General features: G+C 45.0%; 1 protein-coding gene across 1 annotated transcript in view; it reads left to right on the plus strand.

The window, feature by feature from the left end:
- Window positions 1–26,775, plus strand: part of LOC144689990 (protein EFR3 homolog B-like) — a 177,027-nt gene that overhangs the window by 95,062 nt on the left and 55,190 nt on the right. Inside the window, exons 14-17 of the mRNA XM_078557529.1 lie at window positions 9,922–9,997; window positions 19,055–19,216; window positions 20,949–21,080; window positions 21,345–21,412. Coding sequence (XP_078413655.1) covers window positions 9,922–9,997; window positions 19,055–19,216; window positions 20,949–21,080; window positions 21,345–21,412 — 438 coding nt within the window. The remainder of the gene's footprint in view (window positions 1–9,921; window positions 9,998–19,054; window positions 19,217–20,948; window positions 21,081–21,344; window positions 21,413–26,775) is intronic.

Raw genomic sequence — 26,775 nt, forward strand, 5'->3', positions numbered from 1 at the left:
AGGGAGTTGGGGGTAATTTATTAACATGGATAGAGGGTTGGTTATGGACAGGAAGAAAAAAAGCAGGGATAAATAGGGCTTCTCTAGGCATATGAACAGTGAAAAAGTGGTAAAAGGAGGAGTAGGGCTGATTAGGGATGGAAAAAAAGGATTTACGTATGGAGGCAGAGGGCATAGCTGAGGTATTGAATAAATACTTTGTATCTGTCTTTACCAAGGAAGAAGATGCCACCCAGGCCATGATTAAAGAGGAGGTACTTCAGCCTCTTGAAAAGTTTAAAATTGATAAGGGGAGGCATTAGCTAGGCTGTCTGTACTTAAAGTTGATAAGGCAACGGGAGTGGAGAGATGCATCCAAGGTACTGAGGGAAGTGAGAGTGGAAATTGTGGAGGCACTAGCCATAATTTTTCAGTTTTCGTTTGACTCAGGAGTGGTGCCAGAGGACTGGAGAATTGCAAATGTTACACCCTTGTTCAAAAAAAGGGTGTAAGGATAAGCCCAGCAACTACAGGCTAGTTAGTTTAACTTCAGTGATGGAGAAACTTGTAGAAACAATAATTCAGGATAAAATTAATAAGTCACATGGAAAAACACTTGTTAATTAAGGAAAGTCACATGGATTTCTTAAGAGAAAACCATGTTTAACTAACTTGCTGGAGTTTTTTGAAGAGGTAATGAAGAGGGTTGATGAGGGTAATGCTGTTGATGTGGTGTACATGGACTTCCAAAAGCCATTCAGTACAGTGCTACACAATAGATTTGTGAGATAAGTTATTTCCTTCCCCCTTTTGACCCTTGATTAGAGTCATAGAGATCTACAGTTATAGCTCATGGAGTAAAAGGGACAGCAGCATCATGGATATGGAATTGGCTGAGTGACAGGAAACAGAGAGTCATGATTAATGGATGTTTTTCGGCTGGAGGAAGGTTTGTAGTCGAGTTTTCCGGTGTCAGTGTTGGGACCCTTGCTTTTCCTGATATATATTAATGATCTAGACCTTGGTGTACAGGGAACAGTTTCAAAATTTTCAGCTGATACAACACTTGGAAGCATTGTGAACTGTGAGGAGGATAGTGTAGGAGTTCAAAAGGACATAGACAGGTTGATGGAATTGGCAGATAGGTGGCAGATGTAGTTCATTGCGGAGAATTGTGAAGTGATTCATTTGGGTAGGAAAAATGTGGAGAGACAATATAAAATAAAGCGTACAACTCTAAAGAGGGTGCAGGAACAGAAGGACCTGGGTGTATATGTGCATAAGTGATTGAAGGTGACAGGACAGGTTAAGGAAGCGGTTAATAAAGCACAAAGTATCCTGGGCTTTATTAATGGGGGCATAGAGTACAAGAGCAAGGAGTTTATGTTGAACATGTATAAGACACTGAAATAAAAGCAAAATGCTGCAGATGTTGGAAATCTGAAATAAAAACAAAGTGCTGGAAAAACTCAGCAGGCCTGGCAGCATTTGTGGAGAGAGAAACAGTGTTAACATTTCGAGTCTGAAATTATGTCCAAATGTATATTATGTTTGGCCTCAGCGTCCAGTTCTGGGTGCTGCACTTTAGGAAGGATGTAAAGGCATTGGAGAGAGTGCAGAGAAGATTCATGAAAATGGTTCCAGGGATGAGGAACTTCAGTTATGAAGATAGATTGGAGAAGTTGGGACTGTTTTCCTTGGAGAAAAGAAGGCCGAGAGGAAATTTAATAGAGTTGTTCAAAATCATGAGGGGTCTGGACAGGGTAGATAGGGAGAAACTGTTCCCATTGGTGGAAGGATCAAGAACAAGAGGGCACAGATTTAAAGTATTCAGTAAAAGAAGCAAAAACGATATAAGAAAAAACTTTTCACACAGCAAGTGGTTTGGGTCTGGAATGCACTGCCTGAGAGTGTGGTGGAGGCAGGTTCAATTGAGGCTTTGAAAAGGCAATTAGACTGTTATCTGAAAAAGAAGAATGTGCAGGGTTACGGGGAGAAGGTGGCAGAATGCAACTAAGTGAATTACACATTCGGCGAACAGGTGCAGAGACGATGGACCGAATAGCCTCCTGCGCTGTAACAATTCTGTGATTCTGTGATTTTAACTTGGCAGGCTGTGACTAGTGGAGTGCCACAGGGATCAGTACTGGGGCCTCAACTATTTACAATTTATATTAATGACTTAGATGAAAAGGCAGAGAATAATGTATCCTAAGTTTGCTGACGATACAAAGCTAGTTATGAATGCAAGCTGTGAGGACTGCAAAGAGATAGAGATAGATTAAGTGAATGGGCAACAAGTGGTAGGTGGAGTATAACGTAGGGAAGTGTGAGATTATTCCCTTTGGTCGTAAGAATGGAAAAGAGGTTTTCTTTTTAAAAGTCATGAAACTTGTAAATGTTGATGATCAGAAAGACTTGGATGTGCTCATACAAGGAATACAGACAGTTAACATGCAGGTACAGCAAGCAATTAGGAAGGCAAATGGCATGTTGGCCTTTTTTGCAAGGGGATTGGAGTACAAGAATAAAGAAGTCTTGCTACAGTTGTACAGGGTTTTGGTGAGACCACATCTGGAATACTGTGTGCAGTTCTGGTCTCTGTATTTAAAGAATGATATACTTGCATTGGAGGCTGCACAGCGAAGGTTCACTGGATTGGCCCCTGGGATGAGGGTGTTGTCCTATGATGGAGGCTTTGTAAATTGGGTCGATATTCTCTGGCGTTTAGAAGAACAAAGAACAAAGAAAAGAACAAAGAAAAGTACAGCACAGGAACAGGTCCTTCGGCCCTCCAAACCTGCACCGATCATATTGCCCGTCAACTAAAACATTTTGCACTTCCGGGATCCGTATCCTTCTATTCCCATCCTATTCATGTATTTGTCAAGCTGCCTCTTAAACATCACTATCGTACCTGCTTCCACCACCTCCTCTGGCAGCGAATTCCAGACACTCACTACCCTCTGTGTAAAAAACTTGCCCTGCACATCTCCTCTATAGTTTTCTCCTCTCACCTTAAATCTGTGTCCCCTAGTAATTGACTCTTCCACCCTGGGAAAAAGCTTCTGACTATCTACTCTGTCTGTGCCACTCATCATTTTGTAAACTTCTATCAAGTCATCCCTCAATCTCAAGAATGAGAGTTATCTCACTGAAACATTCAAAATTATGAAGGGTAGATATTGAGATGTTGTTTCCCTTGGCTGGGAAATCTAGAGCAAGGGGCACAGTTTCAGGATAAGGGGTTGATCTTTTAGGTCTTGTAGGGGGTTGTGAATCTTTGGAATTCCCTCACCCAAAGGGTTGCCGACATGCCATCATTGAATATATTTCTCGCTGGGATAGACAGATTTTTGCTCTCTTGGGGAATTAAGGGATATGGGGTGCGGATGGGAAAATGAAGTTGAAGCCCAAGATTTACTTGGAGAAAAGAAGGCTGAGAGGAGACTTGATCAAGGTACTCAAGATCCTGAGGGGTATGGACAGGGTAAATCGTGAGAAACTATTCCCACTCAAGAGAACATCAAGAACTAGAGGGCACAGATTCAAAATAATTGGCAAAAGGAGTAAATGTGATGTGAGGAAGAATTTTTTCACCCAGAGGGTGGTTGGAGACTGAAATGTACTTCCTGAAAGGGCTGTGGAGGTTCGATCGAGGTATTCAAAAGGGAATTGGATTGCTACCTGAAAAGAAAGAAGGTGCAAGATTACGGGGATAAGGCAGGGGAGTGGGACTAGGTAGAATGTGCTTTCAGAGAGCCAGTACAGACTCAATGGGCCGAATGACCTCCTTCTGCACTGTAAAGATTCTATGATTCTGTGATCAGTTATGATTGTGTTGTATGGTGGAGCAGGCTCAATGGGCTGAATGTCTACTCCTGCTCCAATTTCTTATGTGCTTATGATGAAGATGAGGAAAATCCATATGATCATGTTATACATCCAGACAATTGTGACAAATTGTTCAATGTTTCAGATAGTGATCAGAGTGATTTTGAAGGATTTCAATGTAAAGTGTTGTGGTTAATTCATTATGGTATATATTTATATTGCGCTTGGATGAAATGTACCCTATATGTAGTTTGTCATGTTTTGAAATAAACAATGTTAGTTAATTAACATGGATGAAGTGTATATAAAAGAGTATAGCATGTGAGAGGAGGACAGCACCTTGAGGACCTAGTCTATCTAGAGGATCTAGTATCTAGTCTATACTCAAGTAGGAGTAAGGGTAAAATAAAAGCAAGGGCCCATATTCTATTTAGTTCATATATATCTGAGGAGCTCAGTCCTGTGATTTGCTCATCCTGCGCTATGTGGGAAATTCTAGACGCTCCTGGTGGTCTGGAGGACCATGTGTGCAGGAGGTGCCTCCGACAGGTGAGACTCAAGCTCCGGGTTCTGGAGCTTGAGAGGCAGCTGGGGGCACCACGGTGCATTCACAAGGCTGAGGGGTTCGTGGATAGCACGTTTCAGGACGCAGTCAACCCGCAGCTTAAGGAAGTGCAAGTAGAGAGAAGAAGGGGATCAGTCAGGTACTGCGGGAATCCCCCGAGTGCATCTCACTCGCAAACCGTTTACTGGCCTTGGAAAATGGTGAGAATGACGGTCCCTCTGTGGAGGCCAATCAGAGCCAAGGCCCTGGCACTGTGGGTGGTCCAGCTGCTCAGAGGGGTGGGGGGGTGGAGGAAGAAGTGTGGAAGGGCAATAGTGGTAGGGCATTCATTAGTGAGGGGTGTAGACAGGTGCCTCTGCGGCTGTCGACGTGACTCCAGGGTGATATGTTTCCTCCCGGGTGCCAGGGTCAAGGATGTCATGGAACGGCCGCAGGGCCTTCTGAATGGGGAAGGGTGAACAGCCAGAGGTCATGGTCCATGTTGGGACCAATGACATAATAAGAAAGAGACATGAGGCCCTGCAAGCAGACTTTAAGGAGCTGGTGGGAAATTGAAAAGCAGGACTACAAAGGTACTATTCTCTGGATTTCTCCTGGTGCCACGCAGTAGTGAGTAGAGGAACAGAAGGATAGAGCAGATGAATACATGGCTGGAGAAATAGTACAGGAGGGAGGGCTTTACATTCTGGGGCATTGGGACCTCTTCTGGGGAGGGTGGGACCTGTACAAGTTGGACGAGCTACATCTGAACAGGAACAAGGCCAACATCCTCACGGGGAGGTTTGATAATGCTGTTGGGGAGGATTTGAACTAAATTGGCAGGGGGATGGGATCCTGAAAAGTAGCTGAGAGGGGAGAGAAACTTGAGATGGAATTAGAATTTAAAACGCTAGTAAGTGAGTCTGAAAGACAGAGGAAATAGGCTAGATAAGAAAGAAGTGAGTTTAACAAGGCTAAATGGAATATACTTTAATGCAAGGAGCCTGAGGAATAAGACAGATGAGCTGAGGGCACAGATAGGCACATGGGAGTATAATATCATATTATCATAATATCATACAGCTATGACTGAGACTTAGCTAAAAGGGCAGGATTGGCAGCTCAACATTCCTGGTTATAGGGTATTCAGACGAGATAGAGAGGGGGATAGAAGAGGAGGGGGGGGGTCATAGTATTGATCAAGGGATCAATTATAGCAATGAGGAGGGGGTGATATCTTGGAAGGATCATCAAATAGGCCATATGGGTAGAAGTAAAAACACAAAAGGGACAAACACGCTGTTGGGTGTGTGCTATAGGCCCCCAAACAGTCAGGGAGAGATAGAGGATCAAATATGTAACCAAATTTCAGAGAAGTGTAATAATAATGAAAGAGTAATAGTAGGGAATTTTAACTACCCAAATATTAACTGGGATAGTTTTAGTGTGCAAGGTAGGGTGGGAGCAAAATTCTTAAGTTGCATTCAGGAGAACATTTTTAGCCAGTATGTAGAAAGCCCAACAAGGGAGGGGGTAGTTCTGGGCCTAATATTCAGAAATGAGCCCGGGCAGGTGGAAAGTGAATCAGTAGGGGAGCATTTTGGAGATAGTGACCATAACTCAGTTAGATTTAGGATAGTTATGGAAAAGGATAAGGTTGGGCTGGGAATAAAAGTTCTAAACTGGGGAAAGGCTAATTTTACTGAGATGATATACGATTTGGCCCAAGTGGACTGGGAGCAGCTACTTGCAAATAAAACTGTGTCAGAGCAGTGGGAGGCATTCAAGGAGGAAATAGCGACTGTACAGGGCAAATATGTTCCCGTAAAGACAAAGGGGTGGACCAAGTCCGGAGAACCCTGGATGTCAAGGGACATAAAGGTTAGGATTAAGAAAAAAAGAGAAGCCAATGGCAGATACCGAGGGCTCAATACAGTAGAATCCTTAGAGGAGTATAAAAAGTGCAGGGGGAACTTTAAAAGGGAATTAGGAAAGCTAAGAGAGTGCATGAGAAAACATTGGTGGGTAGAAAAGAGGAAAACCCAAAGAAGTTTTTTAAATATATAAGGAGCAAGAGATAAAATTAGGGAAAAGGTAGGGCCAATTAGGGACCATAGAGGAAATCTGTGTGTGGACCCAGAAGACATGGGTACAGTCCTCAATGAATACTTTGCGTCAGTCTTCACAATGGAAAAGGGTGACGCAGGTATAGACATCAGGGTGGAGGACTGTGAAATATTAGAGGAAATTAACATAGAGAGAGAGGAGGTACTAGCGGGTTTAGCAGCCTTAAAAGTGGATAAATCCACAGGCCCGGATGAGATGTATCCCAGGCTGTTGAGGGAGGCAAGGGAAGAGATATCAGGGGCCCTGGCAGTAATTTTCAAATCCTCTCTGGCCACAGGTGAGGTGCCAGAGGACTGGAGAGCTGCTAACATTGTCCCATTATTAAAAAAGAGAGGAAGGGACAGGCCAGGAAATTACAGGCAGTCAGTCTAACCTCAGTGGTGGGAAAGTTACTGGAAAGAATTCTGAGGGACAAACTATATCTGCTCTGTGAGAGATACGGATTAATCAGGGATAGTCAGCATGGATTTGTTGAGGGAAGGTCGTGTTTGACAAATTTGATTGAATTTTTTGAGGAGGTAACCAGGAGTGTTGATGAGGGTAATGCATTTGATGTGGTCTACATGGACTTTAGCAAGGCTTTTGATAAGGTCCCTCATGGCAGACTGGTCAAGAAAGTAAGAGCCCATGGGATCCAAGGCAAAGTGGCACATTGGATCCAAAATTGGCTGAGAGGCAGGAAGCAGAGGGTGATGGTAGAGGGATGTTTCTGTGACTTGACGCCTGTTTCCAGTGGGGTTCTGCAGGGCTCAGTGCTGGGGCCCTTGCTGTTTGTGGTGTACATAAATGATTTTGGACTTAAATGTAGGGGGCATGATCAAGAAGTTCGCGGATGACACGAAAATTGGTCGGGTGGTAAATAGTGAGGAGGATAGCGGTAAATTACAGGAGGATATCAATGGACTGATCAGGTGGGCAAAGCAGTGGCAAATGGAATTCAATCCAGAAAAGTGTGAGGTAATGCAAGGCAAGGGATTATACTATGAAGGGTAGGACCCTGAAAAGTACTGAAGGTCAGAGGGACCTTGGCGTGTACATCCACAGACCCCTGAAGGTAGCAGGGCAGGTAGATAAGGTGGTTAAGAAGGTATATGGGATACTTGCCTTTATTAGCCGAGGCATAGAATACAAGAGCAGGGAGGTTATGCTGGAACTGTATAAAACGCTGGTTCCACATTATAGGAAGGATGTGATTGCACTGGAGAAGGTGTAGAGGAGATTTACCAGGATGCTGCCTGGGCTGGAGGGTCTGAGCTATGAGGAAAGATTGGATAGACTAGGGTTGTTTTCCTTGGAGCAACAAAGGTTCAGAGGGGACCTGATGGAGGTGTATAAGGTTATGAGGCACATGGATAGGGTGGATAGGAAGGCACTTTTTCCATTAGAAGAGAGGTCAATAACCAGGAAGCATAGACTTAAGGTAGGAGGTAGAAGGCTAAGAGGGGAGTTGAGGAGAAACTTTTTCACCCAGAGGGTGGTGGGAGTCTGGAACTCACTGCCTGAAAGGGTGATTGAGTCAGAAACTCTTATAACATTTAAGAGGTATTTAGATATTCACTTGCATTGCCATAGCCTCCAGAGGTATGGGCCAAGTGCTGTAAAATGGGATTAGTGTAGTCAGATCTTTGTTGACCGGAGTGGACATGATGGGCTGAATGGCCTCCTACTGTGCTGTAAACGTCTATGAGTCTATAACTTGCAATGTTCTGAGATAAATAAATGCTAGAGAGTTAATATGAATTCTTTAATGTTGTTTGTTTTTATTTTATTCCATTGTGATGATCCTTTTTGGGCCCAAAGCAAGCACACATGTCAATTCCTCAGAAACATTACCCTTTTAAAAGTTGACCCTTGACTTTTGACCTAAAAGACTAGTCCCAAAAATTAGATTTTTACACAAGTATATACAGTATACCCCCAGGTCACTGTACTCCTGCACCGCCTTTGGTATTTTACCTTTTCTTTTGCATTCTCTCTTCTCAACGTTCTTACTAAAATGAATGACTTCACACTTTTCTGTATTAAATTTCATCTTTTTTTTAGTCTTTCATGGGATGTGGTCTTCACTGGCAAATCCAGCATTTGTTGCCCTTGAACTGAGTGGTTTATTAGGCCATTTCAGAGGGCCGTTGAGAGTCAACCATAGCGCTGTGGGTCTGGAGTCACATGTAGGCCAGACCAGGTAAGACCAGCAGATTCCCTTCCAGGAAGGAGAGTAGTGAACCAGATGGGTTTTTAACAATAATCAATGGTAGCTGTTATGGTCACCAGGACTGATTTTACCAGCTGCCATGGTGGGATTTGAACCAGTTTCCACAGAGAATTAGACTAGGCCTCTGGATTACTAGTCTAGTAACATTTTCACTGTGCCACCATCTTCCTCTGCCATGTGTTTGGTAAGTCCACCAGTTTATCTCTGTCCTCTTGAATTCTGTCACTATCCTGATCACAGTCCACAATACTTCCATGTTTGTGTCATCTGCAAATTTTGAAATTGTGCCCTGACCTTCTCCTATTACAGCACTCTTTGGAGTGGAACCAAATGGCATCCCCCTATAAAAATTCAGACTGACGCACTCACCTTTTCAACGTTATTGTCTAGGCATATTATTCTATTAAATTGGAATTAGCCTGCCCAGCCTTCCTTTACTAATTGGATACGTGACCTTAAACTTGAGAAAATAAAGCACACTATAAGAGGCTCCACTGATGGATTTATGTAGCTTGGCAACCTTTCCTAGATTATTTTGAGGAACTACAACTCTCTTCTTTCATATAACTGACCCTAATTAGGTTGTGTGTGTTATATCAGGTGAAGCTATACTTGACCTATGATTGTTGTTGATTTTTTTATTATTTATTTTTTGGGGGGGTTGGGGAGGATTTTTTCTCACTTCCTTTTTCATCTTCTTCCTCTTACTTCTCTTTTCCTTTCTTCCTCTTTGTCTTCCTAGTGTAAGTGTATTGAATTATTGCTGTACTGTAAGTTTTTTTGTGCAGTTACTCATTATGACTTCTTAAATTTTCTTTAAAAATAAAGAATTTAAAAAAGGAATTGTGCCCTGTACATCATAGTCTGGATCATTAATATAGATCAGGAAAAGCCCTGGTCCTAGTACCGACTCCTGGGGAACCAAACTATTTACCTTCCTCCAGCCTGAAAAACAGCCGCTCACCATTGTGCCTTTGTCCATATGTACATCTGTCCATTTACGTCTGTGTGCCTTTATCTGTTCGTGTCTCTCTCTGTGCGTGTGCCTATATCTGTACGTCTGCCTCTGTATGTCTTTGGGTGTGTGCATCCATGTCTATACCTTTGTGTCTGTGTTTGTCTCTGCATCTCTGTGTGACTGTATTAGTTTGTGTTTGTCTGTCAGTATCTATGTGAGTGTGCCTGTGTATTCTTAGACTGATGGCATTTTTCTCTTGCTCCTCAGTATTGTTTCAGACATCTCTGTCCTTAAGCTTAAGGTTGACAAGTGTTCCCGACAGGATACTCTCTTTATGAAGAAGGTTAGTCCTTTTCTCCTGAGTTTTATTAACTGTCAGAGCCAGATTGATGAACTGACATTCTACATGACATGAATTGTACTCCTGTTGTAGATTCTGCGAAAGGGCTCAGGGAGATTACAGGCTCAAACACTGAGAGAGTAGGCATATCAAACCATCACCTGGCACAACTCGGCTTTAAACAGCCCTGGGCTGATTTACCTCTGGTCAATGTATTCCCCTCCATACCCCTTTATCCTCAGTGTGTCCCTCCATATTCCTCAGTTCCCACTGTATCCCCTCCATATCCTTCTGTTTCTCACTGTGTCCCCTCCATATCCCACTGCTCCCCAGTGTGTCCCTCCATATCCCTCTATCCCCAGTGTGTCCCCTCCATATTCCTCTGTTCCCATTGTGTCCCCTCCATATCCCACTGTTCCCCAGTATGTCCCTCCATATCCCTATGTTCCCCAGTTTGTCCCTCCATATCCCTATGTTCCCACTGTGTCCTCTCCATATCCCACTGTTTCCCAGTCCATATCCCACTGTTCCCACTGTGTCTGTTCCATATCCCACTGTTCCCCAGTGTGTCCCTCCATGTCCCTCTGTTCCCCAGTGTGTCCCCTCCATATCCCCCTGTTTCCCAGTGTGTCCCACCTGTTGTACGGTGTTGGTATCTTTGAAGAAGTCTTCGTAGTCATAAATAGGTTAACTGTATGTCTTTATTGGTTCTTAGAACTATTTCCAAATATACGGTAAGGGGTACAAGCTAAGAGCTGCCTCCATGCCTGCTGCTAAATATGGCTCTGTCCAACACTCGATTGACCCTGAATGTGAGTCATGTGCCCTCTAACATCACTGTGTGGGTGGTACTGTACTCAGTCCCAGATTAACTCTATATGTGCCAGACCCTTATACTACACCTCCCCAAGTCTTTTTAAGTGATTATAGTTTACCTTATGCCTTACATTGTTATTACTATCATACATTGAATTTGTCATGTCGCCATTATCACTACCCCATCTCCCCCTTCAAGTCCTTGAATTCAAAAGTCCAGGTGGTCTGGAAGCCTTATAACCCTTCCACATCTCATTTGCACTATAGTGGGAGGAGTGGTAAGCTCTGTTGCTGCTGGTTCTTTCTGTAGGTTTGAAAGTTGTCCTGGAATCTGGGTATGTTCCTCGATATCTTTCCATTGCACAGTGAGGATGGGCAGTCTAGGGATGAGGAGAAGATGCCTCCTGTTTCTCCTGACTGTGCTAACCAGGTGGGAGCGAGATTGGTCCTCGTCCTTTCTAATGACAGTTTCTTCTCTCTCGAGTCTTTAATCCAGGCCTTTCTATAAATGTGGCAATTGTCTGCTGCAGTAGCTTCTGTTGTAGGCTGAAGCATGCTTCTGTCAGACAGCTCTCTTGCTTGGATGCCCTGGTAATCTTTGGTTACCAACACTGCTATGAGTTATTTTGGCAGGATTGGAAGTTGTGTCTGGAGTTTCCTGTCCATCAGGAGTTTGATTGGGAACGGGCTGCATTGTAAAGGGGTGGACCTATCTGTGAGCAGCGCTGTGGGGAAGTCCTTATTCTCTTTTCAAAGGGCTTTTACTGTACAGACCCTCTTTCAGCGTTCCCATTTGTCTGTGGGTATCCCAGGGAGCTGGTGCAGTGGTGGAAGCCGGATGTGGTGGTAAAGTGCATGAAGGACTCATTTGAAAATTGTGGAGCCATTATCGGGCACTATCTCATCTGGCATGACATGGCTTGTGAACATCTCTTTTAGTGCCTTACTTACTGCCCCTGTAGTACTACCTCGTCCCATCTGGAGAAGTAGTCCACTACTATAAGGAACATTTTGCTGTTGAAGATGAACAGGTCAATGCCCAGCCTCTCCCATAGCCTGGTGTGGAATTGGGTGGGGATGCGGGGCTCTCTTTGTCCCTACCTGTGCAATGCACACACCTGGCAATTTGCAATGGTGTCCTCAATTGCCTTGGAAATGCCTGGCCACCAGACAGTGGATTGGGCCTGTGCTCTGCACATGGTGATGCCCAGGTGGCCCTGGTATATTTTGTGAAGGACCCCTGGCTGCAGGGAGACTGGGGTGACCAGCCGCTCATCGTAGACCAAGAGGTCATCATACAGTGCTTTTGTTGTTCAAACCGGTTTTCATGGTCCCTCCATTTGGTCTCTGCTGAGGCCATCCTTGCGTTGGCAGAATCTGTGGATGTGGGCACACTCCTCATCACGCGTTTGTTCCTGAGGACCTGTTGGAGTTTATTTGTGGTTGCTGGCAGGTGCCTCTTTGTCAATTGGGAGTACACTTCCAGTTATTCGATGAGATTGACATCCTGATTTGCTGGGAGGCCCACAGTGACCATTGAAAGTGTGTGTCTGCTGTTGTCTGGTTTTCACCTTGGACGTACACTATCTCGTAGGTGAACCCCTGAGGCGCAGGTGAAAGCTCTGGATTCTGGGAAACATCTTTGTAAGCTATTTCTCATCCAATAAGGAGACTAGTGGCTTGCAGCCCATTTTGATTGTAACCTTGAAGCCAATGATATGTCTGAAAATTTCTCCCATGCCCACATGACTGTGAGGGCCCCCTTTCCTATGATGTCATACCTCGTCTCGGTGTCCGAAAGTCATCTGGACGCATAGTACCCAGGTGGGTAACTTCCATCCAGTTGTTCCTGGAAAAGGACCGCTCCTGGGGCTGTGGATGAAGCATCCACTGCTATGGTGGTAGGCAGGGCTGGGTCATAGCGGACCAGAATGTCCTCGATGTGAGTTTAAGCTTGTTCTTGATGTGAGTCCCAGCACCATGCCTGTTGTTTCTTAAGCTGATGCCTTGAGGGTTCTGTGATCTTTGCCAAATTCAGTAAACATTTTGCCAGCTGGTTCACCATCCCCAAGATCACTGGAGGCCTGGAATTGAGGGTGGGGTTGGGAACTCGCTGATAGCTTTGGTTTTTTGTGGGTTTGCCGTGACGCCTTCTTGCTGACGATGTGGCCCAGGAATTGAATTCTTGTTCTGCAAAACTCCCATTTGTCGTTCAGCTTTAGCCCTGCTTCCTGCCGATGCTCTAAGGCTGTGAGTCTCTCATCATGTTCATCCACTGTTGCACCATGAAGCAATACATCGTGCATGTGGCAAATGACCCCTGAAGACCCTGCAAAATGGCTGACACAGTACGTTGGAATATTTCTGGTGCCGACGTGATTCCAAACTGCAGGCGGTTAAAGCAGAATCTGTTGTCGGTCGCCTGGACTCTTCCTCAAGGGGGAGTTTCCAAAAGCCGCTGTTTGCATCCAGTTTTGAAAATTCCGCGCTCTTTGTGAGTTTAGTCAGGCTTTCGACCACTGAGGACCTGCAATGTACTTTTCTGGCTGCGGCTTCATTGCTCTGTGTCAGGTCAATGAAGGTGGAGATGGACCCGTTCAGTTTTGGGACTGGGACCATCCCGAAACACCATGCGGCTGTGTGACTGAGGAGATGACTCCCATGTTTGTCATCTCATCCAGCTGCTGCTGCACATGCTTCATGAGTAGATGTGGGATCTTATGTGGTGTGAATAGGCACATGGGTTTAGCATTCTCTCTTAGTGTGATCCTGTAAACGTTTGTCAGTCCTCAATCCTGTGAAGAGTTTCAGGAACTCACATTTGTACTTGAAGCCAGGCCCTTGCTGGCTGACCTCATCAATCTTCTGTACCAGGTTAACTTCATCACAGGTTTTGTGGTTTAGTAATGAACAGTCTTGGTTGTGGATCACAAAGTGGTTCTTATGGATTGTTTTATTCTTGTCTCACGGTATCACCTGCAGGGGGCATTTCACCGAGAGCTTTAAACCTCCTGCCCCTTATCAGGATGTTGTGAGTGGCGTCAGCTGCTGGGTCATGCTAAGAACCCAGCTGATGTTACTACTGGACAAGTCAGATCCCAGAATGAAACCTGGCTTGATAAATCATAAATTTGTTTTTTTTAATAAATTGTGGAGGAAAGTTACTGAACAAATTCACAGGAGTCTGCTGAGGGACTTTTAGCACAAAGAATAAAACATTTATTAAACAAGAGAAATGAACTATACCACACCAGGCAAAAAGGTTGGAAAAATCTCAATACCAACACAAGATAACGATTCAAATCACATTCTTCCTTTACCCCAGCAATATCTTTACAGATAGATACAAATTCAGACAGATAACCAATTTACAATAACAATCTTATGCACTAACATTCAGGGTAGGTATGGGGTAGATGTGCATTAACAGGCGAACTGTGGTCAGACACATCACAATCCAAAAATAAATGGCAGATGTGTCCAAAACAGATTCCAAGGATTTCTTAACAATCCACCCAAACATTTTTCACATTGTGAGCCAACCAGTCTCATAGAAACTTTGTCTTTCTTACAAGGGTTTCCAATCTTCACATTGGATGAACTCACCTGCGAATGCTTCTCCCAACATCACTCCCACTCAAATGGCATCAACAAGGACCCACCTCAATGTTTCAATCGCGCCTTCCAAGATTCCTTATTCCTGGATCTCAGAGGACACTCAAGCTTCACTTTCCAAGCACATTTTCAGATCTTTGCTGTGCCAAGCAGAACACTATTGCTCCTAAAGGCCTACAGTAAGGAGTCACCAACCGTTGGTTGCCTCCTTGAATCTTCTGGGCTTCTCTCGAGACCACTTTGCTTCAAGTCTGCTCTTCGCAGCTCTCTCTTTAACTCGGAGCCTATTCCTCTGCTCCTTGCTTTACTGAACAGGGTCTGTTTCTGATCTCTGTCTTTGTCCCTTGCATGTGACTGTCTCCTGGGACCTTTTTCTGTCCCAGTCCCTGATTTTGGACCTTCTTCTTGGTTTTGGACCTTCTCCCTGTCCCCCTCCCCATCTCCTGCTCCTTGAGACATGCTCTCCTAATGACGCTCCATTTCCAGGTCACTTGACCTGCAGTTTCATTCCGTTTCAATGTTTTGCTTCTTTATTTTCTGTGCATGTGCGCAGGGCCAGTTCCCGGCCTGAAGAACGGAAAAATACTAACAGCGCAAGTGTGGCCATTTCCCGGCTGACACGAGCAGAAGGCCCGAAACACGTAACAAACTCAAACTGCCGATTTAAAAATCAAGGTAAGTATTCGCGTTTCATCACAGTCACCAGCCGTGGTTCTTTGTCGACAGGACTGTTACGCTGGCTCCTGTGTCTAATATAAAATTTGTTAAATAGCCATTGACTGAAATGTCCACATTCCAAAGTGAGAAACTAAGATCGTTGGCCTCACCCAAGAAGCATGGTTTGCAGTCTCGGCCTTGTGAATGATCCTTGGGTCTTCCGTGTGTTTCATAGTTTTTGCCTTGCACAGTTGCCATAGTGTCCAATCCTGTTGCACGGAAAGCGTTGGGCTAAAATTGCAGGACATTGATTTTGCTTGTGGAGATGCTTTGCTCCATAATGTTCGCATAGTCACTCGGCAGGCTGGTTTGGCTTTTACTTTCCCTGGCCTGAAGTGTTCCTGTGTCTTTGTTGCTTAACTAGCTGAACTGTAGGTTGGCCTCTGCACCACAGTTTATTTTCTCCCCTTAAAATGGTTCTGTGCTGCTCATGGAGTCCTGACTGTCTAACTATCTGGATTGCCTTTTCCAGGGTTAGATCTTCCTTTGCTTGCATGAGGTCAGCGAGTGCGTTGTCCACCACTCCTACCACTAGTCTGTCTCTGATGAGTTCCAATTTTAAATCTCCATAATCACGACATTCTGCCATCCTGTGCAGATCATTGATAAATGGATCGACAGGTTCCCCTGGCTGCTGGATTTGCTTGTTAAGTTTAGCTCTTTCGATTATTTTATTGCTGCTATGATTGAAACACACGTCAAAAGATTTTAGTACTTCTTCAAATGTAGCAGATGATTCATTGATTCCCTGTCTTGCAATAAAGTCATCCGCAATCAGGCCTACTGAGTAAAGCAGTGTATTAGCCTGCTCTGTTTCTGACTTTTTGTCTAAACCTGAAGTAACACAGTATTTTAGGAATCTTTTCCTCCAAAGTTCACAATATTGTGATTGATCTGGGCTTTGGATTAATCTGAATTGATTTGAAAACCTGGAATCCTGATCCATGGTTAAATCTTTTAAAGTGTAGGTTCTGCCTTAAGATAAAAGCAAAATACTGTAGATGCTGGAAATTTGACAGAGAAACAGAAAATGCTGGAAAATCTTAGCAGGTCTCGCATCATCTATGGAGAGAGAAAAAGAGTTAATGTTCCGAGTCCGTTTGCCTCTTCTTCAGAGCTGAGTATTCAATTAATTATTTATACCTTTTTTCAGAGCAAGCTCAGATGCTACATGTTAAGGCACCACTCGGGGTCGGGTGTTTAGCTAGGGATTTTTCAAACTGCACCTCTGACTCTGAGGTCTTTAAAGACTTCTCAGGACTGGCTGTACCCTGGAATTTTAAAAGATTCAGCTCACTCTTGTGAGGTCTGCTGACTCTGTGCTCTGGGATTTGAAGCTGGACTTCCGAAGGAGATACAATGGAGTCTTCTGCCTCAGTAAGGAATTTTAAAATCCTGCCTTCAGCTTCCAAGCCTTTCTTTGGAGCTTTTTCTTGGCAATTTTTCCTCTGCACCTCTGCTTCTGGATCTTCTTCTCAGCTCAGGCTGCTTTGCTGATTTTTTTTTCAATCTTCCAGCAAATTAGCTTTTCTCTGCTATTTGTGCAAGGTTGGGGCTTTTCCACAAGCTGCCACCATGTTGTAGGGTTTTGGTTACAGTTCGGTAGGTCTGAGGAAATATTCGTAGTCATACGTAGGCTAACTGTAAGTCTTTATTGACTCTTAGAACTATTTACAAATATACAGTGAAGGGTACAAGCTAGGAGCTGATTCAATGCTTGCTGGCACACATGGCTCTGTCCAACGCTCAACTGACCCTGAATGGGGGTCATTGCTCTCTTACACCACTATGTGGGCAGTACTGTACTCAGCCCCACAGTAACCCTATATGTGCCAGAACCTTATACTACACCTGCCATATCCACTGTTCCCCAGTGTATCCCCTCCATATCCCACAGTTCCCCAATGTGACCCTTCCATATCCCAATGTTCCCAAGTGTGCACCCTCCATATCCCTCTGTTCCCCAATGTGTACCCCCCATATCCCACTGTCTCCCAGTGTGTCATCTCCATATCCTGCTGTTCACCATTGTGACCCCTCCGTATTACTCTGTTCCTGAGTCTGACCCCACCATTTTCCACTGTTCTACAGTGTAACCGCTCCATATCCCACTGTAGCCAGTGTGTCCCCTCCATATCTCTCTGTTCCAGATTATGTCCATTCCATATCCCTCTCTTCTCCATTTGCCCCTTCATATTCACGGCTCCCCAATCTGTCCTCTCCATGTTGCTATGTTCCCCATGTGTCCCCTCCATATCACTCTGTTCCACAGTCTGTCCCCTCCGTATCCTCTGTTCCCCAGTATGTCCGTCCATATCCCTATGTCCTCCAATATGCATCCCTCCATATCACACTGCCCCCATGGTTTCTTCCTCCGTAACCCACTGTCCCGGAGTGTGTCCCTCCGTAACCCACTGTCCCGGAGTGTGTCCCTCCATAACCCACTGTCCCGGAGTGTGTCCCTCCATAACCCACTGTCCCGGAGTGTGTCCCTCCGTAACCCATTGTCCCAGAGTGTGTCCCTCCATAACCCATTGTCCTGGAGTGTGTCCCTCCATAACCTACTGTCCCAGAGTGTGTCCCTCCGTAACCCATTGTCCCGGAGTGTGTCCCTCCATAACCTACTGTCCCAGAGTGTGTCCCTCCGTAACCCATTGTCCCAGAGTGTGTCCCTCCATAACCCATTGTCCCGGAGTGTGTCCCTCCGTAACCCACTGTCCCGGAGTGTGTCCCTCCATAACCCACTGTCCCGGAGTGTGTCCCTCCGTAACCCACTGTCCCGGAGTGTGTCCCTCCATAACCCATTGTCCCGGAGTGTGTCCCTCCATAACCCATTGTCCCGGAGTGTGTCCCTCCATAACCCACTGTCCCGGAGTGTGTCCCTCCGTAACCCACTGTCCCGGAGTGTGTCCCTCCATAACCCATTGTCCCGGAGTGTGTCCCTCCATAACCCATTGTCCCGGAGTGTGTCCCTCCATAACCCACTGTCCCGGAGTGTGTCCCTCCATAACCCACTGTCCCGGAGTGTGTCCCCCATAACCCACTGTCCAGGAGTGTGTCCCTCCGTAACCCACTGTCCCGGAGTGTGTCCCTCCATAACCCACTGTCCCGGAGTGTGTCCCTCCGTAACCCACTGTCCCAGAGTGTGTCCCTCTGTAACCCATTGTCCCAGAGTGTGTTCCTCCATAACCCACTGTCCCAGAGTGCGTTCCTCCGTAACCCACTGTCCCAGAGTGCGTTCCTCCGTAACCCACTGTCCCGGAGTGTGTCCCTCCATAACCCACTGTCCCGGAGTGTGTCCCCCCATAACCCACTGTCCAGGAGTGTGTCCCTCCATAACCCACTGTCCCAGAGTGTGTCCCTCCATAACCTACTGTCCCAGAGTGTGTCCCTCCATAACCCACTGTCCCAGAGTGTGTCCCTCCGTAACCCACTGTCCCAGAGTGTGTCTCTCCGTAACCCACTGTCCCATAGTGTGTCCCTCCATAACCCACTGTCCTGGAGTGTGTCCCCCCATAACCTACTGTCCAGGAGTGTGTCCCTCCATAACCCACTTTCCCGGAGTGTGTTCCTCCATAACCCACTGTCCCGGAATGTGTCTCTCCATAACTCACTGCCCCGGAGGGTGACCCTCTATAACCCACTGCTCTCCAGTGTGTCCATCCATATCCCTCTGACCTTCAGAGTGTTCCCCCTGTATCCCCCTCTTTTATGGCAGGAAAGGTTAAAAGACAAAGCAGAATTTGCTTCAGGCTTTACTTTGATCTCCTAGTTCCTTATGCCATTTTTCCAGGGTTTCCATTGATCTTCTGCAGATCAATGGGAGACCAGATGAATCCCAGTGGAAATTCTGCACTCTTTCTGTGGTGAATAACTGTACAATTTTGATCAAAGTTGACATATTTTTTGCAGCACTCACAGACTTTGTACAGATACATCTACATGAGCTGTAAACAGGAGAATAACTCGCACATCCACTATGACGCACTATATGCCATGCTTGCACTCATCAGCGTGGAGCTGGCCAATGAGGAGGTGGTTGTAGATCTTATTCGGGTGGTACTAGCTCTCCAGGTATGTGCTCTGCTCTTTAGTACTTTGGTGAATCCTCATCTTTGATGTCTCTGTTCCATTTACCATATCCTGCCACTGTTCAATTGTAAAGAAGTCACCATCACATGGCCTCCATCTAAAAACCATGTAGATGCTTCCCTGCATTTGCTCTCCATGTGTGATGATTGATGGCTCCTGCTTTTAATTTTCTCCATAACTCAGGGTTCGATTGGACTCTGTCTGGCCTCCATTTCTCTTCTTTTATCAATGACCTTGTTCAGTCATCATCAAACTGCTCACAATCTGCAGATCTCTCAAATAGCATATAAAACTGGCAGTGCTGCCCTTTAGTATAGGTTGTAGGTGCCCTAACAGTGGGTGGCACATAATCTGGACTGGCTCCATGATGACCCAGAGCTTACAAATGGAGTCACTTGCTTTCAGACATTGTCAGTGTGGTATATGCAGACATAGTTGGTGGCACTATAGCAATTGTAGGCAAACTGGCTGTGGCAATGGGCAGATCGCTTGCTGAACCATCTTCCATATATGCCTGTTGAACCATGAAATACAGCAACTTTGAAGCAGGCAAAGGAAATTGAATCCTCCAAATATTTACTTTTAAATGTTAAATCCCAATAAAAAAAATCATAAACTGTAACAAAAACATACTATAAAGTTGCAAAATCAGAATAGACCATAAAACTGGGTACACTTGAAAATGTCCATAGCTCATGGTACTTCCCTTAGCTTCTAAATGAAAAAGGTGAGCATCTAGCTGAGCCCCAGACCAAGTAGATGAGGAGCTGCTGCTTCATTTCATTCAGGGCATCAAAAGTATGAAAAAGAAACAATCTCAATTTTTAGACCAGAATACAAATTGTGTAAATCCAGCCTTATGGAGCAATCAGAGATGGTTAGGCTCAGTGAATAACGTGGATCTGGTCCATTTACGTCACAACAAGGATTCTGTGTGTGCCTTTTAAGGTACATCAGGGATGTAAATGCCACATTGCGGGTGCCAGCAGCCAGTGGAGGGCCAGGGCACCAAGCTGGGGGTCAAGAGCATGGTGCCCTCCAGGGTGGGTGTGGAAGGTTGAGGACCACTGGTCATTGCAGCAGACAATGGGCAGAGGTGTCAAGAGTTTATTTTCATTTTTTGAAGGCCGCACCTTCAAGGTCCATCCATTTCTTGGGAGTCTCTTTGACTGTCCTTTGACCTTTTTTATATTTATAATAATCCTTTGTTACTCCGATTTGTGCGGGCTGCCATTCTCTTTCCAAAGTCCCTTTTCCCCTTCCTATTTATTCTTTATGTGTCCCCTTGTTATGTTTTGAAATATTCAAGATAGAGGACAATAGATTTTTGGGTACAAAAGAAGTTAAGGGTTATGAGGATAGAGGAGGGAGGAGGAGATGAGTTAGGAGATCAGACCTATGGAGGGACAGGGTCAAAGGGCCAAATAGCCTCCTCCTGATCCTACTTCTTATGTTCTTATAGCTACATTCCATATTATTCCCCCTTTATTTATTGATTGCCTTTTATTAAATCTCATTATTGCACCAAACATTCTGTTTATTCCTAAACTGGAGACTTTGATACACCCCTTTCACCCCCATATCTCATCCATCTCGTGTGTGAATATCCCATCCCACTTCTCTGTCACATGTAGGGTTTTCAGTCCATCATTGACCTTATCCTCTCTGTTCAGTGGAGCACTGCAAAGGACAGTAAAATCTCTCTATTTAACAGGAACTTTCTTTGACCAATGAGGATAGCTTGCCTGTGTGGACACGCTGTGCGATTCATGCCCTCTCCTCTGCCTACCTGAACCTCATTAGCCAGCTTACCAGCCTGCCTGCCTTCTGCCAGAATATCCAACAGGTAAGGATATCTGGGCAATGGACAGGGAAGAGCCCAGAAGGAGAGAACCATTGACAGTGATCTACCTCTATCACCTGCTCTGCTTTGATCTCTGTCTCTTAGTGGAACCCATCATTTGAAATCTCAGTTAGTGAATCCCATGTTTTGATCTCTGTAACAGTGAAACCCATGATTTAAACTCTCCCTCAATTAGTGAAACCCATGATTCAGCTTCCCCTTTCTTTTCCTCTCTTTTAATTTCCTTTCTATTGATCTTTATTACAGGTAATTGAAGCCAGAAGGAAGGAAACTCTACACCTATTACCAGAGGGAGTGTTTGAAGCTGAAAGCAGGTATGCACGGTGAATTGGAGTGAGATCGTATCGAGGAGTTTTAAAATGCTTGCTGTGTTTCCCTCTCATTCATAACCTTCCTTCTCAGTTCACTGAATCTGTTTTCTGTGGTTATTGATCCATTCTCTGCTTATTTTAGTGCTAAATATGGTGCTAAATAGTGCTAAAGAGAGATGGAACCTTTCTGTTTGTTGGCTTGGCAGTACGCCAATTTCAGTTGGGATCCTAGATACAATATTGGGACCCAACACCGAACACCCAACACAGGTTAAGGTCACCACCTTCCAAATTGGAAATTGGTGCATTTCTAGAGGAGACCAGGTTGGGAGCTCACCATCTCAAACTTGTCCACCTGTCCTCCATTTCTTGTTCCAATTTCAGACCAAATAATGTTTAATTTCTCCCCCAAAGTGCTTTTATAAAGGTGCATTTCTCATTTGCAAAGGTTTATTTATCAATGTGAGTAACAGATAACCGCTCTCTGAATTGGCTGAGGAATCCACTTGGTTGTATCAAATCACTAAACAGAATAAGAAGAAAGGTGGTGGCGTAGTGGTATTGTTGCTAGTAATCCAGAGACCCAGGAGAATTCCCTGGGGACCCAGATTCAAATCCCACCACAGCAGATGGTGAAATTTGAATTCAATAAAAATCTGGAATTAAAAATCTAATGATAACCATTGTTGTTAAAAACTTATCTGGTTCACTAATGCCCTTTAGGGAAGGAAATCTGCTGTCCTTACCTGGTTTGGCCTACCTGTGACTCCAGGCTCACAGAAATGTGGTTGACTCTTAAACGTTCTCTGAAATGGCCTAGCAAGACATTCATTTGTAGCAAACCGCTAAAAAGCCTCAAAGGAATGAAACCAGACAGACCACCCAGCATCGACCTAGGCACTGGAAACGACAACGGCAAACTCAGCCCTGTCGACCCTGCAAAGCCTCCTGACTAACATCTGGGGGCCTGTGCCAAAATTGGGAGAGCTGTCTCACAGAGTAGTCAAGCAACAGCCTGACATTGTCATACTCATGGAATCATACCTGACAGACAATATCCCAGGCACCACCATCACCATGCCAGGAGCAGCATCAGGCATATCTTAAAAAAAAATGAGGTGTCAACCTGGTGAGGCTACAACACAGGACTACTTGCATGCCAAACAGCATAAGCAGCAAGTGATAGACAGAACTAAGCGATTCCACAACTAAAGGGTTAGGTTTAAGCCCTGCCACATCCAGCCTTGAATGGTGATGGACAATTAAACAAGTCACAGGAGGAGGAGGCTCCACAAATATCCCCATCCTCAAGGATGGAGGAGCCCAGAACATCAGTGCGAAAGATAAGTCTGAAGCCTTTACTACAATCTTCAGCCAGAAATGCCAAGTGGATGATCCATCTCGGCCTCCTCCAGAGGTCCCCAACATCACAGAAGCCAGTCTTCAGCCAATTTGGTTCACTCCACATGATATCGAGAAATGGCTGAAGGCACTAGATGCTGTAAAGGCTATCGGCCCTAACAATATTCCAGCAATAGTACTGAAGACTTGTACTACAGAATGCGTTCCTAGCCAAGCTCTCCCAGAAGAACTACAACACTGGCATCTACCGAGCAATGTGGAAAATTACCCAGGTTTATCCTGCACACAAAAAGCAGGACAAGGCCAATTATCGCCCCATTAGTCTACTCTCGATCATCAATAAAGTGATGGAAGGGGTCATCAACAGTGCTATCAAGCGACACTTGCTTTGCAATGACCTGCTCACTGACACCCAGTTTGGGTTCCGCCAGGGCCACTCAGCTCCTGACCTCATTACAGCCTTTGTTCAAACATAGACAAAAGAGCTGAACTCCCGAGGTGAGGAGAGAGTGACTGCCCTTGACATCAAGGCAGCATTTGACTGAGTGTGGCATCAAGGAACCTTAGCAAAACTGGAATCAGGGGGAAAACTCTCCGCTGGTTGGAGTCATCCCTAGCACAAAGGAAGATGGCTGTGGTTGTTGGAGGTCAGTCATCTCAGCTCCAGGACATCACTATAGGAGTTCCTCAGGGTAGGATCCTCGGCCCAACCATCTTCAGCTGCTTCATCAATGACCTTCCTTCCATCATAAGGTCAGAATTGGGGATGTTCACTGATGATTGCACAATGTTCAGCACCATTCACGACTCCTCAGATACTGAAGCAGTCCATGTCCAAATGCAGCAAGACCTAGGCCACATCCAGGCTTGGGTTAACAAGTGGCAAGTAACATTCGCACCACACAAGTACCAGGCAATGACCGTCTCCAACAAGGGAGAATCTAACCATCGCCCCTCGGCATTCAATGACATTACTACCACTGAATCTCCCACTCTCAACATTCTGGGGGTCACCATTGACCATAAACTGAACTGGACTAGCCATATAAATACTGTTGCTACAAGAGCAGGTCAGAGGCTAGGAATCCTGCGGTGAGTAACTCACCTCCTGACTCCCCAAAGCTTGTCCAAAATCTACAAGGCACAAGTCAGGAGTGTGATGGAATACTCCCCACTTGCCTGGATGAGTGCAGCTGCATATGAACACATATGAACATAACAGCAAGGAACAGGAGTAGGCCATTCAGTCCCTCGAGGCTGCTCTGCCATTTAATAAGATCATGGCTGACCTGATAGTAACCTCGAGTCTGCATCCCACCTACGCTCGATAACCTATCATCACCTTGCTTACCAAGAATCTATCCAGCTCTGCCTTAAAAATATTCAAAGACTCTGCTTCCACTGCCTTTTCAGGGAGACAGTTCCGAAGACTTGGGACCTGTTTTGGGACCCTTGCTTTTCCTGATATATATTAATGATCTAGACCTTGGTGTGCAGGGTACAGTTTCAAGGTTTGTGGATGATAAGAATCTTGGAAGTGTTGTGAACTGCGAGGAGGATGGTGTGGAACTTCAAGAGGACTTAGACAAGTTGATGGAGTGGGCAAATAGGTGGCAGATGAAGTTCAATGCAGAGAAGTGTGAGGTGATGCATTTTGGTAAGAAGTACATGGACAGACAATATAAAATAAGGGATAAAATTTTGAAGGGGGTGCAGCAGCAGAAAGACCTGGGTGTAGATGTGTATAGATCATTGAAGGTGGCAGGACAGGTGGAGAGAGCAGTTAATAAAGCATATAGTATCCTGGGCTTTATTAATAGGGCATAGAGTACAAGAGCAGGGAGGTTATGCTGAATTTATATAAGCTCCTCATTAGACATCAGCTGGAATATTGTGTACAGTTCTGGGCACCACATTATAGGAAGGATGTGAACACATTGGAGAGAGTGCAGAAGAGGTTTACAAGAATGGTTCCAGGGATGAGAAACTTCAGCTATGAGGATAGATTGGAGAGTTTGGGACTGTTTTCCTTGGAGAGGAGAAGGCTAAGAGGAGATTTGATAGAGATGTTCAAAATCATGAGGGGGCTGGACAGAGTAGATAGGGAGAAGCTGTTCCCACTTGTAAAAGGATCAAGAACGAGAGGGCACAGATTTAAAGTGATTTGCAAAAGAAGCAAATATGAGGTGAGAAAAAGCTTTTTCATACGAGTGGTTTGGGTCTGGAATGCATGGCCTGGAAGTGTGGTGGAGGCAGGTTCAATCGAGGCATTTAAGAGGGCATTAGATGATTATTTGAATAGAAACAAGGTGCAAAGGTACAGGGAAAGGGCAGGGCAATGGCACTAGGTCATAATGCTCATTTGAAGAGCCAGTGCAGATACGATAGGCCGAATAGCCTCCTTCTGTGCCGTTAAAATTCTGTGATTCCGTGGCTCACGATTCTCTGAGAGAAAAAATTTCCCCTCATCTCTGTTTTAAATGGGTGACCCCTTATTTTTAAACGGCGACCCATAGTTCTAGATTCTCCCACAAAAGGAAACATCCTCTCCACAGCCACCCTGTCAAGTCACCTCTCACCACTCTAAACTCCGGCGGATACAATCCTAGCCTGTCCAACCTTCCTTCAAAAGACAAGATGGTATCAGCACAATAGAGAGGGATGACTTAAGTTCCGAGAACCAGGATGTGGAAATGGTTTGGGTAGAGATGAGAAATGGTAAAGGCAAAAAGTCACTAGTGGGAGTTGTGTACAGGCCCCCTAACATTAACCACATGGTCGGTGGAGCATAAAGGAAGAAATAATTGGAGCTTGTCCGAAAGGCACGGTGATAATCATGGGAGATTTTAATTTACATATAGACTGGAAAAGTCAGATGGGCAAAGGTAGCCTAGATAAGGAGTACATTGAATGTTTTCGGGATAGTTTCTTAGAACAGCATGTTCTGGAGCCAACCAGAGAGCAGGCTATACTAGACCTGGTATTATGCAATGAGTTGGGAGTATTTAATGATCTCATAGTGAAGGTGCCCCTAGGTAGCAGCGACCACAATATTACATTCAGTTTGAGGGAGAGATAAGTGGGTCTGAGACTATGTTTTTAAACTTAAATAAGGGAAATCATGGGCATGAAAGCTGAGCTGGCTAAAGTGAATTGGCAAATTAGGTTAAGGGAAAGGCCAACAGAGGTGCAGTGGCTAATATTTAAAGGGATATTTCAGAATGCACAGAATAGATACATTTCAACAAGTAAGAAAAAATCCAAGGGATGGACGGACCATCCGTGGTTAACTAGAAAGGTTAAAGATAGTATCAAACTCAAAGAAAAAGCATATAATTGTGCAAAGATAAGTGGCAGGTCAGAAGATTGGACAGAACATAAGGAACAGCAAAGAATGACTTAAACAAGGGAAAATTAGAGCATGAGAGAAAGCTAGCCAGAAATATAAAAAGATAGTAAGAGTTTTTATTTCTTTTTTTTTTTATTATTAGTTCACGGGGTGTGGGCTTCATCGGCTGGGCCAGCATTTATTGTCCATCCCTAGTTGCCCTTGAGAAGGTGGTGGTGAGCTGCCTTCTTGAACCACTGCAGTCCATGTGGAGTAGGTACACCCACAGTGCTGTTAGGGAGGGAGTTCCAGGATTTTGAACCAGCGTCAGTGAAGGAACGGCAATATATTTCCAAGTCAGGGTTGTAAGTGACTTGGAGGGGAACTTTCAGGTGGTGGTGTTCCCATCTGTCTGCTGCCCTTGTCCTTCTAGATGGCAGTGGTCGTGGGTTTGGAAGGTGTTGTCTAAGGAGCCTTGGTGAATTCCTGCAGTGCATCTTGTAGATGGTCCACACTGCTGCTACTGTGCGTCGGTGATGGAGGGAGTGAATATCTGTGGATGTGGTACCAATCAAGTGGGCTGCTTTGTCCTGGATGGTGTCCAGCTTCTTCAGTATTATGGGAGCTGCACTCATCCAGGCAAGCGGGGAGTATTCCATCACACTCCTGACTTGCG

This window comes from Cetorhinus maximus, chromosome 14, assembly GCF_964194155.1.
Source record: "Cetorhinus maximus chromosome 14, sCetMax3.hap1.1, whole genome shotgun sequence".
In the NCBI taxonomy this organism is placed as follows: Eukaryota; Metazoa; Chordata; class Chondrichthyes; order Lamniformes; family Cetorhinidae; genus Cetorhinus; species Cetorhinus maximus.